General features: G+C 36.6%; 6 protein-coding genes across 6 annotated transcripts; 4 read left to right on the forward strand and 2 right to left on the reverse strand. All coding sequences in view use genetic code 12, as the record gives it.

Annotated features, from left to right (window-relative positions):
• Positions 1 to 25: 25 nt before the first annotated feature.
• On the forward strand, positions 26 to 2,563 carry USO6 (Uso6p; the record flags this gene model as incomplete). Its single annotated transcript, XM_007376295.1, has 1 exon — positions 26 to 2,563. One exon carries the CDS (start codon positions 26 to 28, stop codon positions 2,561 to 2,563), a length of 2,538 nt encoding a protein of 845 aa, XP_007376357.1.
• A 1,997-nt stretch (positions 2,564 to 4,560) lies between these two features.
• SPAPADRAFT_154950 (uncharacterized protein) lies at positions 4,561 to 8,444 on the forward strand (the record flags this gene model as incomplete). The annotated part of the gene is made up of 2 exons (XM_007376296.1): positions 4,561 to 5,602; positions 5,669 to 8,444. The coding sequence occupies 2 exons, from the start codon at positions 5,041 to 5,043 to the stop codon at positions 8,416 to 8,418; spliced, it is 3,312 nt and encodes a 1,103-aa protein (XP_007376358.1).
• A 63-nt stretch (positions 8,445 to 8,507) lies between these two features.
• On the reverse strand, positions 8,508 to 11,722 carry SFP1 (zinc-coordinating transcription factor; the record flags this gene model as incomplete). Its single annotated transcript, XM_007376297.1, has 1 exon — positions 8,508 to 11,722. The coding sequence occupies one exon, from the start codon at positions 10,931 to 10,933 to the stop codon at positions 9,740 to 9,742; it is 1,194 nt and encodes a 397-aa protein (XP_007376359.1).
• Positions 8,607 to 9,398, reverse strand: SPAPADRAFT_51578 (uncharacterized protein; the record flags this gene model as incomplete). The annotated part of the gene is made up of 1 exon (XM_007376298.1): positions 8,607 to 9,398. One exon carries the CDS (start codon positions 9,396 to 9,398, stop codon positions 8,607 to 8,609), a length of 792 nt encoding a protein of 263 aa, XP_007376360.1.
• Positions 11,723 to 15,392: 3,670 nt separating the features above from the next.
• Positions 15,393 to 16,820, forward strand: SPAPADRAFT_51580 (uncharacterized protein; the record flags this gene model as incomplete). Its single annotated transcript, XM_007376299.1, has 1 exon — positions 15,393 to 16,820. One exon carries the CDS (start codon positions 15,393 to 15,395, stop codon positions 16,818 to 16,820), a length of 1,428 nt encoding a protein of 475 aa, XP_007376361.1.
• Positions 16,821 to 17,721: 901 nt separating this feature from the next.
• Positions 17,722 to 23,367, forward strand: FAS2 (trifunctional fatty acid synthase subunit; the record flags this gene model as incomplete). Its single annotated transcript, XM_007376300.1, has 1 exon — positions 17,722 to 23,367. The coding sequence occupies one exon, from the start codon at positions 17,722 to 17,724 to the stop codon at positions 23,365 to 23,367; it is 5,646 nt and encodes a 1,881-aa protein (XP_007376362.1).
• Between the last annotated feature and the right edge of the window lie 58 nt (positions 23,368 to 23,425).

Below are 23,425 nucleotides of genomic sequence, written 5' to 3' on the forward strand. Positions count from 1 at the left end.
ATTGCTTAATCCATCAGGAATCAACATGTCAGTTAGTACTATCCTTGCTGCCGGTGGGGTGATTTCCACCGCTATCTCAATTCAATTGTATCAAACAAAGACCAAAGAATTGACTGATCTCAAGAATAAACTTGAATCACAATTGGTTAGTGTCAAGGCTGATTTGGATTCAAAGACAAAAGAATTGGATCAATTAAGTAAGGACACTAAGTTGAATCATTCCAAGACTGTAAGTTCCTACAAACAAGATATCAGCAATTTAGAAAAGAAAATTACTGAGTTGAATCAACTTACCAAGAAATTGACTGAATCTGAAAAATCCTTGCATTCCAAAACAAAGGATCAGTTGACTAAAATCACAAAGTATGAGGCTGAAGTGAGTGACTTAAACAAGCAAGTAGTTGCTTTGGAAAAACAAAAGTCAGATTTGGAAAAACAATATGAATTTAAGTTGAATACTGAAATTGAAAAATTAATTGTTGCCAAAGATTTGGAAATTACCCAATTGAAAAATGATTTAGCTAAAGTCAATACGGAACTCGAAGATCAAAGAAGAGCATACAACGATTTGGAAGACAAGACCAGAGCTAGTATCTTTGAAATCAAGAAGGAACTTGAAGCATCCAATGCCAAATATGACGACAAAGTTAAACAGTACACTGAATTGGTTACCAAGTCAACTGATGAATCTAAACAAAATCAAGAAAAGATCAAGTCTCTTGAAGAAAAGAACGTTGATACCGAAGAACGGTTATACCTTTTAGAAGCTCAATATGCAGAGCAAGGTGTTACTTTGGAGGATGTCAAGGAAGAATTGGCAAACTCTCAAGAAGTCATTGTCAAATTTGAAGAACATAATGTCGAATTGGAAAAAACTCAACAAGAATTAACCCAAGAGTTGGGTACCACAAAATTAAAGCTTGGTGAAGAAGTCGAAAAATCCACCAATTTAAATCAAACTGTTGATGAAAAAACCAAAGAAATTGAAGATTTATCTAGCAAGGTTCAAGTTTTTGATCAAGCTTTTTTTGATTTCGAAACATTTTTTACCGAGTTAAAGAAAAACCAGTTCCCACTCCCAGAATCCGCTTTGGAAACTGGTGTACAAACTCCAAATGCTCCTTATTCTCCAGAAGAACCAGAGGAATCGCTTAATGCCAAAGAACTTGGTGCTAATTCTGTCAAAATCTCAGCCACTTTTGAAAAATTACGCATTTATTTCGAATACCTCCGAGAACAAATTGAGTCCAGAAATAAAGTAATTATTGTTCAAGCCACCGAGCATGCTAATACTAAATCTGAGCTTGAAGAAAGGGCCAAAGCAATTGAATCATTACAAAACGAGCTTTCTGAATTAAAAGAAAAGCACAACGAAGCTCAAGACAAATTAACTGCTTCTTCTAGGCAAGTCGAAGAATTATCTTCAAAGGTTGAAAACTCCATACCTAAAGAGATCCATGAGTCCAAGACTAAAGAATTACATGATAAGATTTCTGAATTAGAACCACAACTTAACGACCACAAATCAAAGATCACTGATTTGGAAGGTAAGCTCGGAGAAATTGAATCTGAGCATGAAAATTCCAAGAAGGAATTAACTTCCAAGCATGAGCAAGCCGTTTCTGAACACAAACAAACCATTGAAGATTTGACCAAAGAGAAGGATAATTTAGTCCAAGATTTAGCCGATAAGTCAAAATCTGTTCAAAAAGTCATTGAAAGTAAAGAATCTTTACAATCTGAACTTGACCTGTTGAAAAGCGAAAAGACTAAGCTTGCACTGGAAGTAGAAGAGAAGAATATCGCTCTTGACAAGTTAAACAAAGAAATTTCTGAATTAAGTGAAAACCACGAAGCATTAAGACAGGAAAGAGATCACTTGAAGAAAGCTACTGAAGACAATGTTGCTGAGTTCAAAAAGAAAGATGATACAATCGCTGAAAAGCAAAAGAGTCTTGACGAATTAAATACCAAGTTATATTCATCCAATGAAGAATTGAATACCATAAAGGAAAAGTTGACTGGATTAGAGCAACAAGTTAGTAGTGAAAAGGAAGCAGCCAAGAGTGCTCAAGATGAAATTAGTGCCCAACAGCAAGAATTTGAAAAGTTAAAGAGTGAGTTAAAGGAAAAACAAGATGAAATCAATAGCAAGAGTGAAGAGTTGGCTAAGGTACAAGAAGAACTCAAGAGTAAGCAAACTGAATTGGATGCTGCAGTTGAAGAAGCCAAGAGCAAGGATGGAAAATTAGCGGAGTTGAAGAATAAAGAAGAAAAGTTGCAACAATTACAAGACGAACTTAAAGAAAAGTCGGATAAATTAGCTACCGCTGAAAGTGAATTGAATAAAGTAGGTGAAGAATTTAAAAACAAAGAAGAAGAATTGAAGAAACTTGAAGAAGCCCTTACTGAAAAGTCCGAACATGTTAATAAGTTAGAAGATGAAGTTAAACAAAAGGCTGACCAATTGATCAAAGTTGAAGAAGAACTTAAAAGTCAAAAGGAGCACCTGAAGTCTGAGTCAACTGAACAAAATGGTGAACACCATGAACATCAAGGATAAATACCCTCATAAACCTTTTATAGGATCGTTTTTATTTATAGTTAATTAATAGTATGTAGAAACCTTGAATTTAATATATTAGAATTGTATGCAATGTAACAAATAACTGATGTAGAGTCTGAACTAAATATGGATATTTCCGAGAAAACAAATGGTAAGCACCAGCTGTGATTATGAGTATAGGGTTGAACCTCTTGATAAACAAAAAGATTTTTAATGACAAAATGAACCATATTTACAGTTGAACCTAATATTCCATCAATAGAATTAAGCATATATGAATTCCATATACTAAAAATTAAGTTTTACATTTGTGAGATAAGCGTTCGTAATTTTAAAGTTATAGGTTGGGTTGACTAGAAGTTAGTTACGAAGTGAAAAGACCATGACGTAATTCAATAAAATCAGATTCGGGATAAGTAGCTCAATTTATAGCCAATGCTTGCGATCAAGTTGAGACTTGGCTGTATTAACCCACTTCATTGATCTGTTCCAGGTTTTATTTTTTTGCAACCTCCTTGAAATCAAGTTACGAAAGGAGTGGTGAGAGAGGGGTGTAATAAGGAGCAAGTTGCAACAATCAAAGAAAATATGTCAGACAGATCAGATGATCATCACTCAGGCTTCTGAAAATGCGGCTGATCTCGGTGGAATAGCCCCAGTTTCAGAATTTGAAATTGTATATGCAGTTTATGCAATGGTTAAACTTGCGCCCCCCTTTCAAAAATCTTGAGAACAATTGACGAACATGGGGGATGAGAGTTTTCTTGTCGGGGGGTTCAAAAAAAATATTTACAAGGTTTGCATAAAGTTGCTGAATAGATTAAATGACTAGATTTGGCTCGAGTATCAGATATGAGTATAATCGATATCTCATATATGGAAATTAACTAAAGTTAAGATCCGTATGTGTGCGTCGCAATTATACCACTCCCTGCAGAAATTAATTTGTTTTTCTTTTTTTGTTTGGGGAATTTCTTCTATTTTTTTAATCACTAGACGATTGCAAAAATATTATCTTGTAATAATCCATTATTTTCTAATTCTTCTTCACTACACGGAGGAGGTTACGGAGATGCATGACACATCTAAAGAGATAAGAGGGGGTAAGTGATGTAGAGGTTATGAAACAAGTAGGTAGGTTTGACTGGACACTGCTAAGAAAAATCTGATTTAACCAATCGTGGTAGGATTCCACAATTGCCACTTCGTGTGGACTGCAATGTGGGATGACGTACACTACAATTTTTCCTTGTGTTATGAGCTTTATTATTAAGGGATGAGAAATGGCGGGTAATACTTATCTAGGAAATGAAATTTTCTCGGCACAGAGATTATAACCAGAATTATATATGGTTATGATCATTGACACAATCAGTGAGGATCGAGCAAGTAATCAGAAGGAAGATTCGTCAATCATGCATAAACCGATAATAATTATGGTTGTGATGACTTCATTCCCAAAATAGACAATGGTAATCCCGTTTAAGTAAGCAAATAACAATGGAGATTGTTCTGGTCTCCCTTAATTTCAGGAAATTTTTTCAGTTGCAAAAAAAAAAAATTGCTCTGGATTGAAATTAGTAAACAAATAGATAGCTAAACCTCCAAGAGCAACGTCTAGATTTCTGCGGAGTGAATGTCATATTGTTCTGACAATAAGTTTGATTATATTTTACATTATGGTTATTCCGTATAACTCAAAGTGTCAGGGTGATTCTAAATGCTTAATTTGTTAACTTAGAAGAAAAGCGAAGGAGTTAAAAATAGATTGCCGCCGCCCCCTCCCCTTGTCGAAAATTTAAGAAGCACGAAGAAAAAATAAATAAAAAAAACCCAAATGCAAAAACAGATTACCGTAAGCCACTAAATAAAAAAAGGCACACACGGGAACAACCGCAAAAAATAATTTTATTTAGAACCAGCAAAAAGAAACACACAATAGTCGCTCTGTTTTTTTTTTTACAACCACAAACATTTTCACAAGGGCTATTATTGTCTAACTACCACGTTCAATTCAGGTTATTTTGACACATATATTAGTGCCTAGTCCCAACCGTACTAATTCCAGTTACATCATTTTTGATCTGGCCTATTGTCTTTGTGAAAATCTCATCTGTGGATCTTACATAATCCCTTAGTTGACACATTCCCAGTCATTACACCAGCTTACACGTTCGTTTGAAATTGATATTTTAAACCACGATTCGCGCACACAATCTTAATCAAAACCATTCATTGAAATCTTTCAACTTTCATGTGTCTTGTTGCCTTGTTATTATAACAACAGTACATTGCATATTCATTCGATATTTTGTTTACTCGTTGTCAATTTGTTACGTTTGTTTTCTCGCCTAACTACTAGCACAGCCAATTTCAACTCAATCGCTTGTCTTTCCATTCACAACAAATCGTCTACTACTCCGTCAAGCGCAAGGGTGTTCTTTCTGGAATTTGAGGATATTGAATAAGGTACTATGGCCATACTTCTTATAAAACCAACAAGAAGTAGGACAAAGTCTCTAAGGGCATCCGACATTGGATTTTCGAATATTAAAGCTGCACCTACAACTCCGCTGACTATACAGTCGGCACAAGATACTACTCCCAGGTACTATTCGTCGCCTTCCAATGCAAGTTTTAGATTAGATGCAGCATCCGCTGCTGCAGCTGCCGCTGCCGTAGCTAACACCACCACACCTACAGTAACAAGATCCAACTCGGCAAATTCAATAAGTTCTCCTGATACCGACAAGCTCATTAAATCGTTATTGAAACAATTTAAAAAGTTAGAAGTGGAATTGCATAAGTTTAATTCAAGAAAATTCAATCACAACAACAATGGAGTAATATTAAAGGGAAACATATTACGTACCTCGTTATTACCATTTTTAAGAACTGCCAATCAGTTGAATGAATATTTCAGTAAAGATTCACCAATTTACATCAGTTTAACTAGTGTAATCGTGTCTATATTGATCAAATGGTGGAACTCTTTGATCGGGAACCTAGTTTTGACTCCCTCGGCATCAGCTACTAGTCCTAGTTCAATGAGTAGGAGCGGAAGTACTGGAAGTATGCGTTCTACAACAATGTCACCCTCAGGTTCAACAGCATCCACTTCAGCTCATGTGGAGACGATCCATTATTCAAATATCTCTGCTTCGGATAGAAATGCATATTTAGAATGTATTTCTCGGATTATATCTCGAGAAGAATGGAAATATTATCAAGATGACACTAACGATTACAACGCCTTGCTTATTCGTACCCTTGATTACTGCATAGACAAAATGTCGACATTTAAAACATTATCGGCTTCATTTTCTGCATTTATTGGAAAAGTATTTGCTTACAGTTTTTTCAAATTACCAAATGTATCCAATGCATTATTGTTTTTATTAAATGTCAAGCAAATCACGTTTGAAACATGCATGAAGAGGCTAACCGGATTTGAGCGCACAAGTATAGATAAATCCTTATTTGCGCAACATTTGCATTCAATACTAAATTATAATGGTATATCAACAGGTTTGGTTACAAAAGGGCAGAAATCATGTATGAATTGCATGCCCACTCCTAAGCACCCAGTAAAAGGTATCAAAGATCCTAATGGAGATTGGGTTAGACGCTGGTGTTGTTCTGATTCAAATGTATTTAATTCGTTTTTTCGTCATTACATAGATATCATTCAAAAGCTCATGGAAGAGGAGGACAAGAATGTTGACTTGATTAGCTGTCCTGGATTTACCGTTATCATCACCCATGTGTTTCAAATACTTCAAGTTGCCGTGGCGAGAATTTCCAATAATTATCCTAATCCAACCAAGGGACCTATTCATGCTCAAACCACAAATCTTTCTCCAAAACAACAATTGAGAGGAACTAGTGATAAGATTTTACCACCTTTACCACCACCAGTTTCGTTCAATATCAACATGAAACAAAGTGACATTTATTATAATTCATTTATTAAAATTTTCAAAACTATTCGTGATATAGCTTATTGTGCTACTTTAAATGAGAAATCTATTGATGGTGCAACTGCATCATTGGTAAGGATGATTGATTTGTGCTTAATTTCTATGGCTAAAGAAACATCGGTTTATGATTTTAACAAGAATGGATTAATTATGAGTATTGCGAATGAGTTCATAAATCATATCGTAAATAATAATCCCACCAATGAAGTCAGTTATTTAATCAATTGGGAATTTTGGCTTGGGTGTAATTATATGATGATTAAACATTCCGATCATGTTCAAATAATTCTCAAGAATTTTGCATTTTTATTTAATATCTGGGATATGATTCCCGAGACCTTATCACAATTGGTTAAATTGGGTGATGGCAAAGTATCCATAAGTCAAACTGAGGAACCATATAAATGGTTAACAAATCTTGAAGAATCATTCAAGGTCAATTTCATCAACTTTTTAACGGGTCTGGAAATGTTTCAGCGATTCTTTTGTCATTGGAACCCAGTCATTCGTTCATACTATATTCGCTTATTAGTGTGGAGAATTATCGGTGTGAATAATTATCAATCATCAACCATGATTCGTGTTACGAGACAAGTGCAAATGAAGTTGAACCAAGCATTTGATGTTTTGCATGAGTTTACAAATGCCAATAATGGAAAATTTGAAATGAATTATAAATCCGACAATCCCTTGGTTAATAGAAGATTTGGTATTTTACCTATAAATGTTCGCGATGACTATTTGTCAATTAATGAAGAATCTTCCCCAGATTTCTTACCACCGGCAACTTTGAAATCGTCTGAATTGAAAAAAACCCATCCATATGAAGTGTTTGATGAAGCGATATATACCTGTTCATCAAGCGTTCCGCCAGAAGTTCCTAGGTCATCTTCAGCTGGTTCATTAAGTTCGATTACTTCTAGACCCAAAAGTAGTAGCAATCCCATTGTTAGTTCGCTTGGAAAGTTGTTGAGAATGCTTTCCGTTGATGATAACAATTCCAATCAATTGAATGATATACAAGAAAATGGTACTTTTGATTCAACCACTCCTGATTCTAAACGAAAATTATCATTTTCTCCACCTCAAATGAGAAGAAATTCAGTATCACTAACTTCATTGTCTTCAACTTATTCATCGTTGAAGTCAAGATCATCCAGTCCAAGCATGTCTTCGTATAAATCAACAACCACGGTGACTGACTCAACATCATCTTCAATCCAGTCTGATTCGGAGTCGCTCACTTCAATTGATACTATCAAAACCGCCAGTCTTGGCAAATTACTTCAACAACAACAGCAACAGCTTTTACAATCTTATAATATTCCACCACCGGAATTGTCGAGATTACCACCGGATATCGTGAGACCAATTTATAAATTTGATATTGTTGTTGACCATGAATCGCTAAATGAAAAGTATAACTTGATTCAACAAAAGAATGCCTTGGTTGCCTCGGGGATAGTTTTGAATGGAGCACCATGTCAACCACCGCAAATTAGTTACTTTCCTATGCCACCGCAATTACCATTCATTTCCATATTTATCAATTCGGAATCATTTAGTAGCAATTTCTACATCAATGAAGAAGATTCACTTTTCTTTGAAAATTATGAAACTGATGTCAGTGAAGATGAGGTCGTGTTTGATAGATCATTAATAAATATGGTCAATTTAGGGAAATCTCTTAATGAATTGAATATGATTATAGAGGAGTTTAGACGGTTCTTGAATGCAAGAATTGAAGTTGATTCATTCAATATGGAGTATTTCAACCAGAATGAATTAAATGAGTTTGTTTATTTCAAGAAGATTATTCCATTCTTGTCCATTGACTCTTCTAATGAATTGAAGTTATTGAATGCTAGTTAGTGCATACTTTATTTAGACATTTATACGTGCATATATATATATATATATATATTATTTGGGGTTATAGTTTCTGTAGTGTCATTGTACTTAGTCCTTCTCTATGCGAGGTGAGTGTCATTAGAAAATAAACAGAGACAGAAGCTCGTATGTCAGTGTCATAATTAAATATCTAAGCTATAAACTACAGACTAACTCTGCTTAGCGTTGTATAACAACAATGCATAACTAACCAAGACCGAAACTCCCGAACTTATACTAAAGAAAATAAATGTTCCCACAGCAAAACAGCTATAGTAATACTTGACCAAGTAATACCTGAACCCAGTCCACTTGACATCGAATCTAAGCTGTGATTCATTATCATCAATGAGGTACTGCCTGTTGTTATCGAGTTTCATCGTGAATTGAGGAATCAGCGCAAGTTCTCTTCCTCGTAGTTCATAAGTCTGCAATGTCACAGGATGATTTCGCGCCTGGGACAGGAAAATGGGAGACACCCACGATTGCAAAGCGTAGGGTACGTAAATGTTATGAACGGAATAAATTAGCTGGGGGTTGCAATCCAATATGAAGCTACCCTGATGAAATACGCCGGCGTTATCATTCAATTGGTAATATATTTTATGGAGGGTGTTCTCGGGATTATGATCGGGACAGAGCAATTCCAAATCAATGTTGAAAATGTAGGTTAATTCAGAATCAAATTCGAAATCGGGGAATCGGGGCACGATATAGTTACTGAGATAGTTGGTTCTATTCGTTGTGAAGTTTAATGGAATCACCGGCGAGGATGAGTTGGGAATAAGCGTGTTGTAGTAGTGGTTGTATTGAAGGATCGCCAACGGTAGCAACACCAAGAACGTGGTTGATGCACTCGTTGTAAAGTACAACCAACTCCGAGTAACTTGGGAGGGTATGACCAATCCGAGAAACTGGAGCCAGTCTACAATTGGACTGTCGTCGTTGGGTCTGGTGTCCATGTGTATGTTGTAGCCTTGTATCTGTTTATACCTCGGAGAAACCCGAAAAATGATCCATTTTTATCCTGGTTACATTTTAAATTTCACAACTTATATTTCTGAAAATCTCCACTATATATTAAAACAAATTTATATAAACATTCGGCCATCTCTCGTAAGAAAAAGAGTCAAATATATATATATGTAAATCAAGAGAAAGCCCATAAAGACAGATTTTTATACAAGGCTTAATAAAAAATAAAAGATACAATAAATAATGCAAAAGTTTTAACCACAAAAGAATATAAATAACCAAATAATATGATACATGTTATGCCTTGACTCTCTTCTTCTTCGTTTCTTCAATGGGTAGTATGTCCTCTGTGATACTTTAATCCATTAAGATTCTTGTACCTCTTACCACAAACTTCACATCGATAAGGCTTGTCCTTTTCCAAAGCAGCTCCATCCAAATATGGAGTATTGGATTCAGGATCAATAACTGAGATAGTTCCATCAGGATTCTCTCGTAAATTCTGTCCTTGGTGTCCATGCAAACGATGATACTTCAAACCATTTTGGTTCTTGTAATTTTTGTCACAGCCAATAACTGGACATCTATATGGCTTGTTTTCATCGTTATCAACAACATAGAGATGACGGGCAGGATCATCGATATACATACTATCTTCATCATCGTCAGTTTGCATAGGAGTGCCACCGTTGTTGGGGGTAGGTGAGTTCATCAAGGGTGATTGTTGTCTTTGTTGCTTTTGGGTATTTTGTTGTCCAAATTGTGGGTTTTGCTGTTGAAGGTGGATGGCTTGTTGGGATTGGTGGTTATTAAAATGGTAGTTACTACCTTCAAGATTATTGGTAGTCGCCGTGGGGTGGATAGTATTATTAGAATTATTATTGTTGTGATGATTATTATTAAGAAACACATCATTGGTGGAAACTGTCTCCATGACATTATGAATATTAAAATTGTTCCGGTTCCGGTTGGTATTCAACAAATGGTTAGTATCTGGGGGTGGTGATGCAGATATATGTGCTTCTTCGTAGTGTCTCAATAAATCATGCAAAGTAGGTAATAATTCACCACAACAACTGTAATCCTTACAATAGTCAGCTTCCAAATCAGGCAAGTATGACGTTTGCAAATGTGGAGACATACTTGGATGACCGGCTCTGAACGACCCTCTTCGGGGGTTAATCAAGTGTTGCTGCTGGGGTTGCATATGATTATGGTGATGGGCATTATATGGCATAAAGTTACTTCCACTCGACATCATAACTTCATCCTTCAACCACGACCCGATAGTAACCGATCCCCAAGATACAGCACCAGCTCCTTGTGAGTTTGCCATCGATTCTCGTCTAAAACGGGCGTTATTATTTATTATGGAAGGTCGGTGATTAAATGTTATGTCAATGGGTTGTGGTATGTTGTTTGGATTGTTAGTGGTCATTTGGTCGGAGGCTGAGGCTGCCGGTATGTTTATGGCAGGAGAACCTGATGGATTGGAGTTTTCAAATATCTTAGTGTTAAACATTGTTGTAATTAGCTTCGTCTGAGTTTTTTTTTTGTAATAAGCCTGTTTCCGTTGTAATCCTTTGTTTAAAAAATTCTATGATATAACCGTTTTTATACTCCTTCAGAAATGAAAATATATACCCAAAGCTAAACAAGTGGTGACTGGCCAGGGATATTGATATGATTGATTGATATGTATATGTTTTTGTACAGTGGCAATAACGAAAAAAAATTAGAAACTTAGTTATGATCCTGCTAAAGGGAAAAAAAAACCTGATTCCGTATGGATTTCGCTCTCTCGCTAATTCGGATGATCTAAAATTTCAATAGCTAAGAATGTTCCGGTAGATTTTTTTGGGAAATGCTATTGCTTAAATTTACTCTAAGGATGTGTAGATGTGTTGGAATAGAAATAACGGTTCAGCGGGGAGGGGGAGAACAACACTTGGTATACACTTTTTGCTGACAAACTTTTGTGTTTTCAGGGGAACACTTTATTCTTTTTTTTCTTGTTATAAACCGTTAGGATGTGGGAATACAATCACAAATCAAATAGGTAGACGTAGGATGATGCAGTAGCCCTCTATTTGTAGATATCTCTTCGTTGTTGTGATTTTTGGTGTGTCTTATTTTAGAGGGGGAGGGACACTTTGGGGTTGATGGTACTAGTTGGTAACCAAGTTGATAAGAAAGATTTGTTTTTTTAGATTTGTATTAAGGAAATATGAATTCTGAAATTTTTCACAGTTAAGGAAATTTGACCAAAGGGGCAATTGCACACTAAAATAAAAATTCCGTACTAAAAGATAATACACACAAACAAAAAAAAAAAAAGAAAATGATAACAAAGTGAGATGATATATACCCTTAGTTTCAAATAGATAAGACCCAAGTTGTGTCAATCAGGGGTTTCTCTTCTCCTGCCTTGTGGTATGGTTGATTCTAATTTTGTTTTTTTTTAAAAAAAAAGTTTATCCAAATCAAGTGGGAAGGTGTATTGGGTATATGAACGAATTAAAAAAGCCAAGTTGGTTATTATTTAAGCATGTTAGAAAGGACTTTGGAAATCGGTTAAACAAACAGGGAAAACAGACCCAGAAATAAAAAAATAAATCCCAGAAAATAAATTACAACAACAATAAAAATAAAAATAATTAAGCTACTTTCGGGAGAAGATGCTAAACCTTATTTGGCTTGTACCCAAAAAGCTTGAATCTTGTTTAAGGTCGGTATTGATCATGTGCCTAATTTAAACCATCTATGACTAAAATTAATTTTCTACATCTAACTGTTGGTGGTTAATTTTTGTATTTATAATTCGTTAGATCCAGATTTACTACAGAAAATGTATATATCTGTTCGGTACAACAAATGGCTAATATGAAGGAAAGTTACCTTTACTGTAAATCCATGTATTATTTTTTCGTATTTAGTTGCACAAAACGCAAGTACACTACCTATTATTTTTTACCAACATTTGATTACTATTGTTGTCATGCATTGTATGAATTTCTTTTTATTTCTTTCCGGGTTAAATTGCCCAAAATCATCTCATTTTATAGGTGGTTTCTTGATTCTAGCTCTTGTCATTAGAACGAAGCTTAGCTCATTCAGCAAGGAATGATCACAATGAATATAGCAATTGAACTCTTGGTTTCACTTTAACTAATTCGCCGTACAGCATCTAATGGTTTACCCTTCCCACGACTGCATTATGACGTGATGTTTAAGTGAGTACTTGAAATTCTATTATTTAATCCAATTAGTTTTTGGTCACTTAAATTGTGTTTCATGATTGATTTCAACCTAAACGAACTTATATTTCCGCTTATTTTCCTTCATAGTGACGTATCGGATTTGTTCTATTTCCCCGTATAAACCAGATCTCTCCTGATGACCTGACTAAAAAGCAATTTTCATATCACTCTGGAATATTTGCTCGCAAAATTGATAAATTAGCAGTCATGTATCGGATTCCATGGAAAGGCTGATCCCCCCGATCTCTTTTCCGTAAATCATGTCAGGAACAACCTGATACTCGATTTCTCGTTCTACCGAAAACTCATATAGCCTTGTAATGCAACGTGATATTATAATTCATTCAGGCGGTTGATCCCCATGGAAGCTCGATTCCTTAATTTCTATTATTACCATGTAAGAAAACCGTTAACCTCTAGCCAAGCTTTTGGTTCCTAACCAAAACTAGAATTGTCACCGTAGAATAACATAGATTTTGTAACTCATCACAAAGTAATTTACTGTAAATTAGTAGATGCTTTTTGTATCTCCAATGTATTACCCTATTGTTTAAATATTGGCCATACACAAAACAAATAATTAATTTTGTGCTCCGTTATTATTAGGTTATTGTTTACGATTTGGGTAGTGTGCGTTGTTGACCAGGCAATGGCTAATATTTTCTAGATTTAAAACAAGAAAATCATCGTTCTGTTTAGAAGGCTTTTCGTTAACCCTTTTCTCCCTCGTTTATAGGCATTTCCAAACGACGGATGCACATGCTAACAATACAGTTTGTTCGAAGAATATTTTTCTTTGCAACTGGTGATGATTTAGTGGTAATTATATCTTGGCTTATATAGTCCCTTATGGAGTTTTAAGTGAGTATATATTATTACTCTAAAACTGTAAGATTACCTAATATCCAATTTCAGTTCTATATGCTGGTGCGCTTATTTTTTGTTGCGAAAAACTGCATAATAAAATTTTATGCGAAACGTATATGCAAGCAATATCCTGACACCACGGGCAAACACCCCAACAAGTTGAAATAATCTTTTTTTTTTTGGCAATAATACTTGCTCCATCTAGGCCTATTATCACTACCCCCAAATTGTGTTATATACTCTGTGGCATGATAGCATTCATGTGGACATTGGTATTACCCGGCAATAACTGATAATTTGTTCCCAATGGCAAGTGGAGCGTCTTTGCGAACAGTGACTAGTTAAAGCCTGTTTCTGAGATATCCTGTTCTCTCGTGGTCCATTCTATCATTAGTATTTCATAAAACTTGTTTCGCGTATCATGCAAGTGCGCTTAATCAAACTGTGAGCGTGAATATTAGGTGATCTTTCTGCAAGTTTATGTGAATTGGTTGGTTAAATTAAGGGTTATATAAATACGCCTCAAATTCGCCTTAACTAGTTGTTTAGTTAAACAGTTTAGAATCGATCAATATTAAAACTTTTTGTTTAATACGCAACTAGTTGTATAATGTCTTCAAAAAGCGATATATAACTTCTGCAAAGCTACCAACCTCCACTTCCCTGGTATATTGGCTACAGGTAGTATACAAGCCAATTAACCTTATCTCGTGATTCCAACAAACATATAGAAGTTGCAAACGTCTTTTCTTCGCTAAGTTTTCTGAAGATTGGCAATAAATGAATTTTTTTTTGTTTTGCAACATATTTGGCAAGGAAATTAAAGGATCATACTAGAATCCACAACTCAAATACTTGTATCAATCCATTGGATTACAGTCAGCTTCATATACTGGAAGATGGATATTATTACGCTCTATATACTACGTAGATCCCTACTTAAATCTATAATTATATAAAAGAAGTTTATTGAGCTAAAACTTCAAGAAGATGGGCTATTCTAGAATTTGCGTTACATAATGGTATTAGACAGCCTGGCCTATTTGAGCTTGGTTCTTAGTGTTTCCCAATATTAAAACTTAGTATAATTACTTCTCGTGTAGCACGAAGAATCTTTAAAAATCACTCCGGGTTATTTCTTGCGGCTCACTCATTTTACAATGTTGCAAATTCTATAATGAATAACCTAAAAAGTTTCCAAAATGTGAAGTTTTGCGTTTACATGTGACATGGTAGGATTAAATTCTTTTGTTGCGGGACACTTCAGGGCCGTTTTTCGGAAAAGCAAATGGCATATCTCGGACATACTTTCCGGAGGGGATATTAAAGGTTCTTGAACAAAGTTCCTTTTAGATCTAAAGGTTGTCCTTACAACTATTCAACGAAGCAGATTTCTTTTTATAACTTCTAGTATGTGACTGATTAGTTTGTTAAACTTTGTACGATCGTATAGATCTATACGAAGGCGTGTTTTTCTAAACTGCTTCAAAGTCCGCGTGTGTATTTAATAACCCAGGAAAAAGTTTTTCTGAATTTAAAATTAAAATAGAAAATATTTTGTGAATATTAAGCATTTGGTATTTGATTAAATGTGGTGGCATGCTAGAAAATATTCATTTTACCTTTTATATCCGATCAGATAAAAATTTTTTCGCAACTGCTATAGGATGCAAAAACCGAGAAACGGGATTGCTGCTATTTCTTTTTTCTATTGTTTTGTTTGATCTATAGTGAATAATGGCTCAAATTTGCAAGTAAAAAAGACGCGTGAATATGTGGAGTGAAAAATTATATATATATATACAGATATTCTGGTGTGAATTTGTAAATGTGTATCAGATTTTGTGCGGTATCATGCTTCAAGATCTACCAGTGGAGTTGCTCCATAATATAGCTGAAAAGCTACATCAACAAGAGATAGTCAGCTTGTCAAGAACAAATTCGTTCTTTAACAAGTTGTTGCTTCCTAGGTTATACTCGGCGGTTACAGTAGAGTCAACACCGAAGGTTTTTGAAAATTCAGGAGCTGATTCACTGATTTCAGAAATCCAACAAGACAGATTTCAAGTTGGAAATGTATATTTATCCTCGATCAAAATTACTTCAGTTTATGCGCTTAAGCTTTTCTTTAAATGCTTGATTAGACATCCTGAATATTGTTCCTATGTCAAAGTCCTTGTTTTCAAATCTCAAATCCCCGACATTGAGGATTCAAATTTGTTCATATATTTAAAACATACGTTATACAAGATGAATAATTTAAAGGTATTCCGGTTGGATAAGAAGTCTATAAATGTTAACTTAGAATGGTTTAATCAGGGAATTTGTGAAATTCAAGGAAGACTTGTTGGAAGTTCTCCTCATCAATTCAATTTAAAGTCGTTGGGACTAATAAACACATGCGATCTGAGCAGTGCCAAAACATTTTGTATGAAGAACCTACAAGAGTTGGCAATATTAAAACTGGCCGATTTGAATGTGTTTGATAATCTATTCAAAAACAGCACAAGCAAAATCCGATTGCGGAAATTGATTATTGAAAACCTGTATTTGGATATTACGATAGCTGATTTGCTCAACAAACATCTTGAATTGGACCAGTTGCAATCATTGTCAGTTCCGCTTTGTGACGGTAGCAATCCTATGAAATATAATGAATTCTTGATCAAATTGATTGCATATATGAACAACCTTTCCGAGTTAACATTTACAGCCACTGATCACAGATTGCTTCCTTCATTGAAATACTTGGGTCTTTCAAAATTAAAAGTATTATGTGACAGTAACAAGTTTGACTTGGGATTGATACTTGCAAAAGTGAATCTGGAGTCATTACTACGATTGGATATCTGTCCAACATCTGATATTTCCTCCCGTGGCAAGTGCCCTACTTCTCCAAACAGCAGCTTGAAGTTACTTGGCGCATTTTCCAAATTGAAGATGTTGAGCTTGCCAGTAACCGATGAAGAAATGTTGGTTTTACCATCATATTTGCCATCGAGTTTGGAAATGCTAATTGTGCAATGCTTATCTCCGGATCATATTGAGAATTCACTTATATTTTGTGAACACTACGGACAAACTTTTCAAATGGTTCGAGAAAACAAATATCACGCTCGCTTTGTTTCAATTGTTGAGAAATTTGGCCAAAAATTACCAAAACTAAAATGGGGTGGGTTTGAAAAGGCAAACAAAACTTATTTATACCAAAATCACGAGGGAAAAGTAATGAAGCACGATGGCAGTAGAAGCGATATAGAGCCCATAATAATGAAAAATTAGAAATCGTTTGTTTTTTTTACAAGTAGTTTGTAGATCATGTGTAATAGTCCCAAAATAATACAGAAAAGGCATTTCATAAAGAAACATTAGTTCAGGGTGGAGATGATCTTATTGATATTCCAAATGCAAAAGTGTTCTCTTGTACCACTTTAAACTGAAAATAAACGAATATAATCAGGGTAAACGAGAAGGCATTAAGCTTTGGGTAAGTATGAAAAATAAAACAGGTTAATTAAAATAAATAGAAGGGTTGTTGGGATAGTATATGTATTGAGTATCTATATACTATAGAATAGTTGAGTTGTGTGTTGGTTAGAGAAAGAAGAGAGTGTGAAAATCTTTTTCTGCACACAACATTTTTATTTCTGTTGTCCTTTAGCTCTGGCTTTCAGTTCTGTCCGGGTAACAACTTTATTTTTCAGTGTGTCTGCCTGTGTTAGCCCGGAGTCGAGTCTTCACGGAGCTCAACCAAAAAAAAAAAGAAGGTGTGCATTTTTGTTGGCACATTGTCTGATAAAAAAGAAAAAAATAATTTCTTTTCAACGTTTTTACCGCCCGTTGCAACAATTTCGAATTTTTGTTGTGCAAAATATTTTGTTGGTTCGAACTGAACATGTAAAACAGTTTGCAGGTTCACATAATTTTTGTATGGCAGATGCACCAACTTGCAAACAACCTTACAGATTAACGCTAGTCGAACCCATCAAAATCAAAAAAAAAAAGAAAAAATAAATAATAAATTTGGCAAAATCAGACACACACGTATAATCAAAGAACGCCATGTCCGACAGTTTTAGTGTAGCCGATATTTAAAATTTTACATTTCCTTCAATTTCTTTCTTTCTTTCCCTTTCTCTTATTCTCTTCACTGTTCTACAGACGTTTCATTTAATCAAACACCATGAGACCAGAAATCGAACAAGAATTATCTCATACTTTGTTAACTGAATTGTTAGCTTATCAATTCGCTTCTCCTGTTAGATGGATTGAAACCCAAGATGTCTTTTTAAAGCAACACAACACCGAAAGAGTCGTTGAAATTGGTCCTTCTCCAACCTTAGCTGGTATGGCTTCCAGAACTATCAAGGCCAAGTACGAATCCTACGATGCTGCTCTTTCTTTACAACGTCAAGTATTATGTTACTCCAAGGACGCCAAGGAAATCTACTACACTCCTGATCCAGCTGATATTGCTCCACCAGCCGCCGCTGCTGCTGAATCTGCTCCAGCTGCTGAAGCTGCTGCCCCAGTTGCCGCCGCTCCAGTTGCCGCTGCCCCAGCCGCCGCTGCTGCCGGTCCTGCTGCTTCCATTCCAGATGAACCAGTCAAGGCTTCCTTGTTATTACATGTTTTGGTTGCTCAAAAGTTGAAGAAGCCATTAGAAGCTGTCCCAATGGGTAAGGCTATTAAGGATTTGGTTAACGGTAAGTCCACTGTCCAAAATGAAATTCTTGGTGACTTAGGTAAGGAATTCGGTTCCACTCCAGAAAAGCCAGAAGACACTCCATTGGAAGAATTGGCCGAACAATTCCAAGACACTTTCAATGGTCAATTAGGTAAGACTTCTACTTCTTTGATCGGTAGATTAATGTCTTCTAAGATGCCTGGTGGATTCTCCATCACCGTTGCTAGAAAGTATTTAGAAACCAGATTTGGTTTAGGTGCTGGTAGACAAGATTCCGTTTTATTAGTTGCTTTAACCAATGAACCAGCTAACAGATTGGCCTCTGAAGCTGAAGCCAAGGCTTTCTTGGACTCTGTTGCCAACAAGTATGCTTCCACTGCTGGTATTTCATTATCTTCAGCTGCTCCAGCTGGCGGTGCCGGTGGTGCTGCTGGTGGTGCCGTTGTTGACAGTGCTGCTTTAGATGCTTTGACTGCCGAGAACAAGAACTTGGCCAGACAACAATTGGAAGTCTTGGCTAGATACTTGCAAGTTGACTTGAACAAGGGTGCTAAATCCTTCATCAAAGAAAAGGAAGCTTCTGCCGTCTTGCAAAAGGAATTAGACTTATGGGAAGCTGAACATGGTGAATTCTACGCTAGCGGTATCAAACCAACCTTCTCCCCATTGAAATCAAGAACTTATGATTCTTACTGGAATTGGGCCAGACAAGATGTTTTATCCATGTACTTTGACATCATCTTTGGTAAGTTAACTTCTGTTGACAGAGAAACCATCAACCAATGTATTCAAATCATGAACAGAGCCAACCCAACTTTAATCAAGTTTATGCAATACCACATTGACCACTGTCCAGAATACAAGGGTGAAACTTACAACTTGGCCAAGAGATTAGGTCAATTATTAATTGACAACTGTCAACAAGTTTTGAACTCGGATCCAGTTTACAAGGATGTCTCTAGAATCACTGGTCCAAAGACCACTGTTTGTGCCAAGGGTAACATCAACTATGAAGAAGCCAACAAGGAATCTGTTAGAAAGTTTGAGCAATATGTTTACGAAATGGCTCAAGGTGGTAAGATGACCAAGATTGAACAACCAACCATCCAAGAAGATTTGGCTAGAGTTTACAAGGCTATCACCAAGCAAGCTTCCAAGAGCAACAAGTTGGAATTACAAAAGGTTTACGATCAATTATTGAAGGTTGTTGAATCCTCTACTGAGATTGAAACTCAACAACTTACCAAGGATGTTTTACAATCAACTGCTACTTCCACCACTGTTTCTGAAGATGAATTATCTACTGCTTCCGATGATGAAGACGACGAAATTGCCTCATTGCCAGACAGAACTTCTATTTTGCAACCAGTTTCTTCCACCATTCCAGCTCAAACTATTCCATTCTTGCACATTCAAAGAAAGTCCAAGACTGGTTGGGAATACGACCGTAAGTTATCCGCCACTTATTTGGACGGTTTAGAATCTGCTGCCGTTAATGGTTTAACTTTCAAGGACAAGTATGTCTTGCTTACTGGTGCCGGTGTTGGTTCCATTGGTGCTGAAATTTTACAAGGGTTAATCAGTGGTGGTGCCAAGGTTGTTGTCACTACTTCTAGATTCTCCAAGAAGGTTACCGAATACTACCAAAACATGTACGCCAGATATGGTGCTGCTGGTTCTATTTTGACTGTTGTTCCATTCAACCAAGGTTCCAAGCAAGATGTTGAAGCTTTAGTGCAATACATTTACGATGAACCAAAGAAGGGTGGTTTAGGTTGGGATTTGGATGTCATCATTCCATTTGCTGCTATCCCTGAAAACGGTAACGGTATTGACAACATTGATTCCAAGTCTGAATTTGCTCACAGAATCATGTTGACCAACCTTTTGAGATTATTGGGTGCTGTTAAGGCCAGAAAGACCACTGACACTAGACCAGCTCAATGTATCTTGCCATTATCTCCAAACCACGGTACTTTTGGTTTCGATGGTTTATACTCCGAATCCAAGATTTCCTTGGAAACCTTGTTCAACAGATGGTACTCTGAAGATTGGGGTACCAAGTTGACCATCTGTGGTGCTATCATTGGTTGGACTAGAGGTACTGGTTTAATGAGTGGTAACAACATCATTGCCGAAGGTATTGAAAAGTTGGGTGTTAGAACCTTCTCCCAAAAGGAAATGGCTTTCAACATTTTGGGTTTGTTGACCCCAGAAATTGTCAAGTTGTGTCAAGAAGAACCAGTTATGGCTGATTTGAACGGTGGTTTACAATTTATTGAAAACTTGAAGGAATTCACTTCCAAGTTGAGAACTGATTTGACTGAAAACGCTGACATCAGAAGAGCCGTTGCTATTGAATCTTCCATTGAACAAAAGGTTATCAACGGTGACAATGTTGACGCCAACTACTCCAAGGTTACTGTTCAACCAAGAGCCAACATGAAGTTTGACTTCCCAACCTTGAAGACTTATGATCAAATCAAGGCTGTTGCTCCAGAATTGGAAGGTATGTTAGACTTGGAAAGTGTTATCGTTGTTACTGGTTTTGCTGAAGTTGGTCCATGGGGTAACGCTAGAACCAGATGGGAAATGGAATCCAAGGGTGAATTCTCATTGGAAGGTGCTATTGAAATGGCCTGGATTATGGGTTTGATCAAGTACCACAATGGTAACTTGAAGGGTAAGCCATACTCTGGTTGGGTTGATGCCAAGACTCAAACTCCTGTTGATGACAAGGAAATCAAGGCCAAGTACGAAGAAGAAATCTTGGACCACTCTGGTATTAGATTGATTGAACCAGAATTATTCCATGGTTATGATCCAAAGAAGAAGCAAATGATTCAAGAAATTGTTGTCCAACACGATTTGGAACCATTTGAATGTTCCAAGGAAACTGCCGAACAATACAAGCACGAACATGGTGACAAGTGTGAAATCTTTGAAATTGAAGACAGTGGTGAATACACTGTTAGAATCTTGAAGGGTGCTACTTTGTTCATTCCAAAGGCCTTGAGATTTGACAGATTGGTTGCCGGTCAAATTCCTACTGGTTGGGACGCTCGTACTTATGGTATTCCAGAAGACACTATTAACCAAGTTGATCCAATCACTTTGTACGTCTTGGTTGCTACTGTTGAAGCTTTGTTGTCTGCTGGTATCACCGATCCATATGAATTCTACAAGTATGTCCATGTTTCGGAAGTTGGTAACTGTTCTGGTTCCGGTATGGGTGGTGTTTCTGCCTTGAGAGGTATGTTCAAGGACAGATATGCTGATAGACCAGTCCAAAACGATATCTTGCAAGAATCCTTTATCAACACTATGGCTGCTTGGGTTAACATGTTGTTGTTATCTTCATCTGGTCCAATCAAGACTCCAGTTGGTGCTTGTGCTACTGCTGTTGAATCTGTTGATATCGGTGTTGAAACTATCTTGTCTGGTAAGGCCAAGATTGTTATTGTTGGTGGTTACGATGATTTCCAAGAAGAAGGTTCTTATGAATTCGCCAACATGAATGCTACTTCCAATGCTGTTGAAGAATTCAAGCACGGTAGAACTCCAAAGGAAATGTCCAGACCAACTACCACTACCAGAAATGGTTTCATGGAAGCTCAAGGTTCCGGTATTCAAGTTATCATGACTGCTGATTTGGCTATTAAGATGGGTGTTCCAATCCATGCTGTTTTGGCCATGACTGCTACTGCCACTGATAAGATTGGTAGATCTGTTCCAGCTCCAGGTAAGGGTATCTTGACCACTGCCAGAGAACACCACGGTGACTTGAAGTACCCATCTCCATTGTTGAACATCAAGTACAGAAAGAGACAATTGGCCAAGAGATTAGAACAAATTAAGGCTTGGGAAGAAGGTGAAATCAACTACTTGCAAGATGAAGCTGAATTGACCAAGGAAGAATATGGAGATGAATTCTCTATCAAGGACTTTATGAGAGAAAGAACTGAAGAAATCCACCGTGAAGCCAAGAGACAAATTGCTGATGCCAAGAAGCAATGGGGTAACCACTTCTACAAGTCTGATCCAAGAATCGCTCCATTGAGAGGAGCCTTGGCTACTTTCAACTTGACCATTGATGATATTGGAGTTGCTTCATTCCACGGTACTTCTACTGTTGCTAACGATAAGAATGAATCTGCTACTATCAACAGTATGATGCAACACTTGGGTAGATCTGAAGGTAACCCAGTCTTTGGTGTTTTCCAAAAGTACTTGACTGGTCATCCAAAGGGTGCTGCTGGTGCTTGGATGTTGAACGGTGGTATTCAAATTTTGGAATCTGGTATTGTTCCAGGTAACAGAAATGCCGATAATGTTGATAAGTTATTGGAACAATTTGAATACGTTTTGTATCCATCCAGATCCATTCAAACTGATGGTATTAAGGCTGTTTCCGTGACTTCGTTCGGTTTTGGACAAAAGGGTGCTCAAGCTATTGTTATTCATCCAGATTACTTGTATGCTGTTTTGGATCAAAGTACTTATCACGAATATGCTGCCAAGGTTACTGCTAGAAACAAGAAGACCTACCGTTACATGCACAATGCTATTACTAGAAACACTATGTTTGTTGCTAAGGACAAGGCTCCATACTCTGATGAATTGGAACAACCAGTTTACTTGGATCCATTGGCTCGTGTTGAAAGCTCCAAGCAACAACAACTTGTTTTCTCTAACAAGTCTATTCAAAACAACAAGTCTTATGTTAGTGAAGTTGCTGACAAGACTGCCAAGGCTTTGACTTCCTTGACCAAGTCTTCCAAGGGAGTTGGTGTTGATGTTGAATTACTTTCTGCCATCAATATGGAGAATGAAACGTTTATTGAAAGAAACTTTACTGATGCTGAACGTGAATACTGTCAAAAGTCTTCATCTCCACAAGCTTCATTCACCGGTACCTGGTCTGCCAAGGAAGCTGTGTTCAAGGCTTTAGGTGTTGAGTCCAAGGGTGCTGGAGCTTCTTTGATTGACATTGAAATCATTCGTGATGCCAATGGTGCACCAAAGGTTTTCTTGAATGGTGAAGCCAAGGTTGCTGCTACCAAAGCTGGTGTTAAGAATGTCAATGTTTCTATTTCACACGATGACTTCCAAGCCACTGCTGTTGCTTTAAGCGAATTCTAAGTAGATATATAAGTTTGTATGAATAAGAATAAGTATAGGTAGACGGGGAAGCGTAGCG

This window comes from Spathaspora passalidarum, assembly GCF_000223485.1.
Source record: "Spathaspora passalidarum NRRL Y-27907 unplaced genomic scaffold SPAPAscaffold_5, whole genome shotgun sequence".
Lineage (NCBI taxonomy): Eukaryota > Fungi > Ascomycota > Pichiomycetes > Serinales > Debaryomycetaceae > Spathaspora > Spathaspora passalidarum.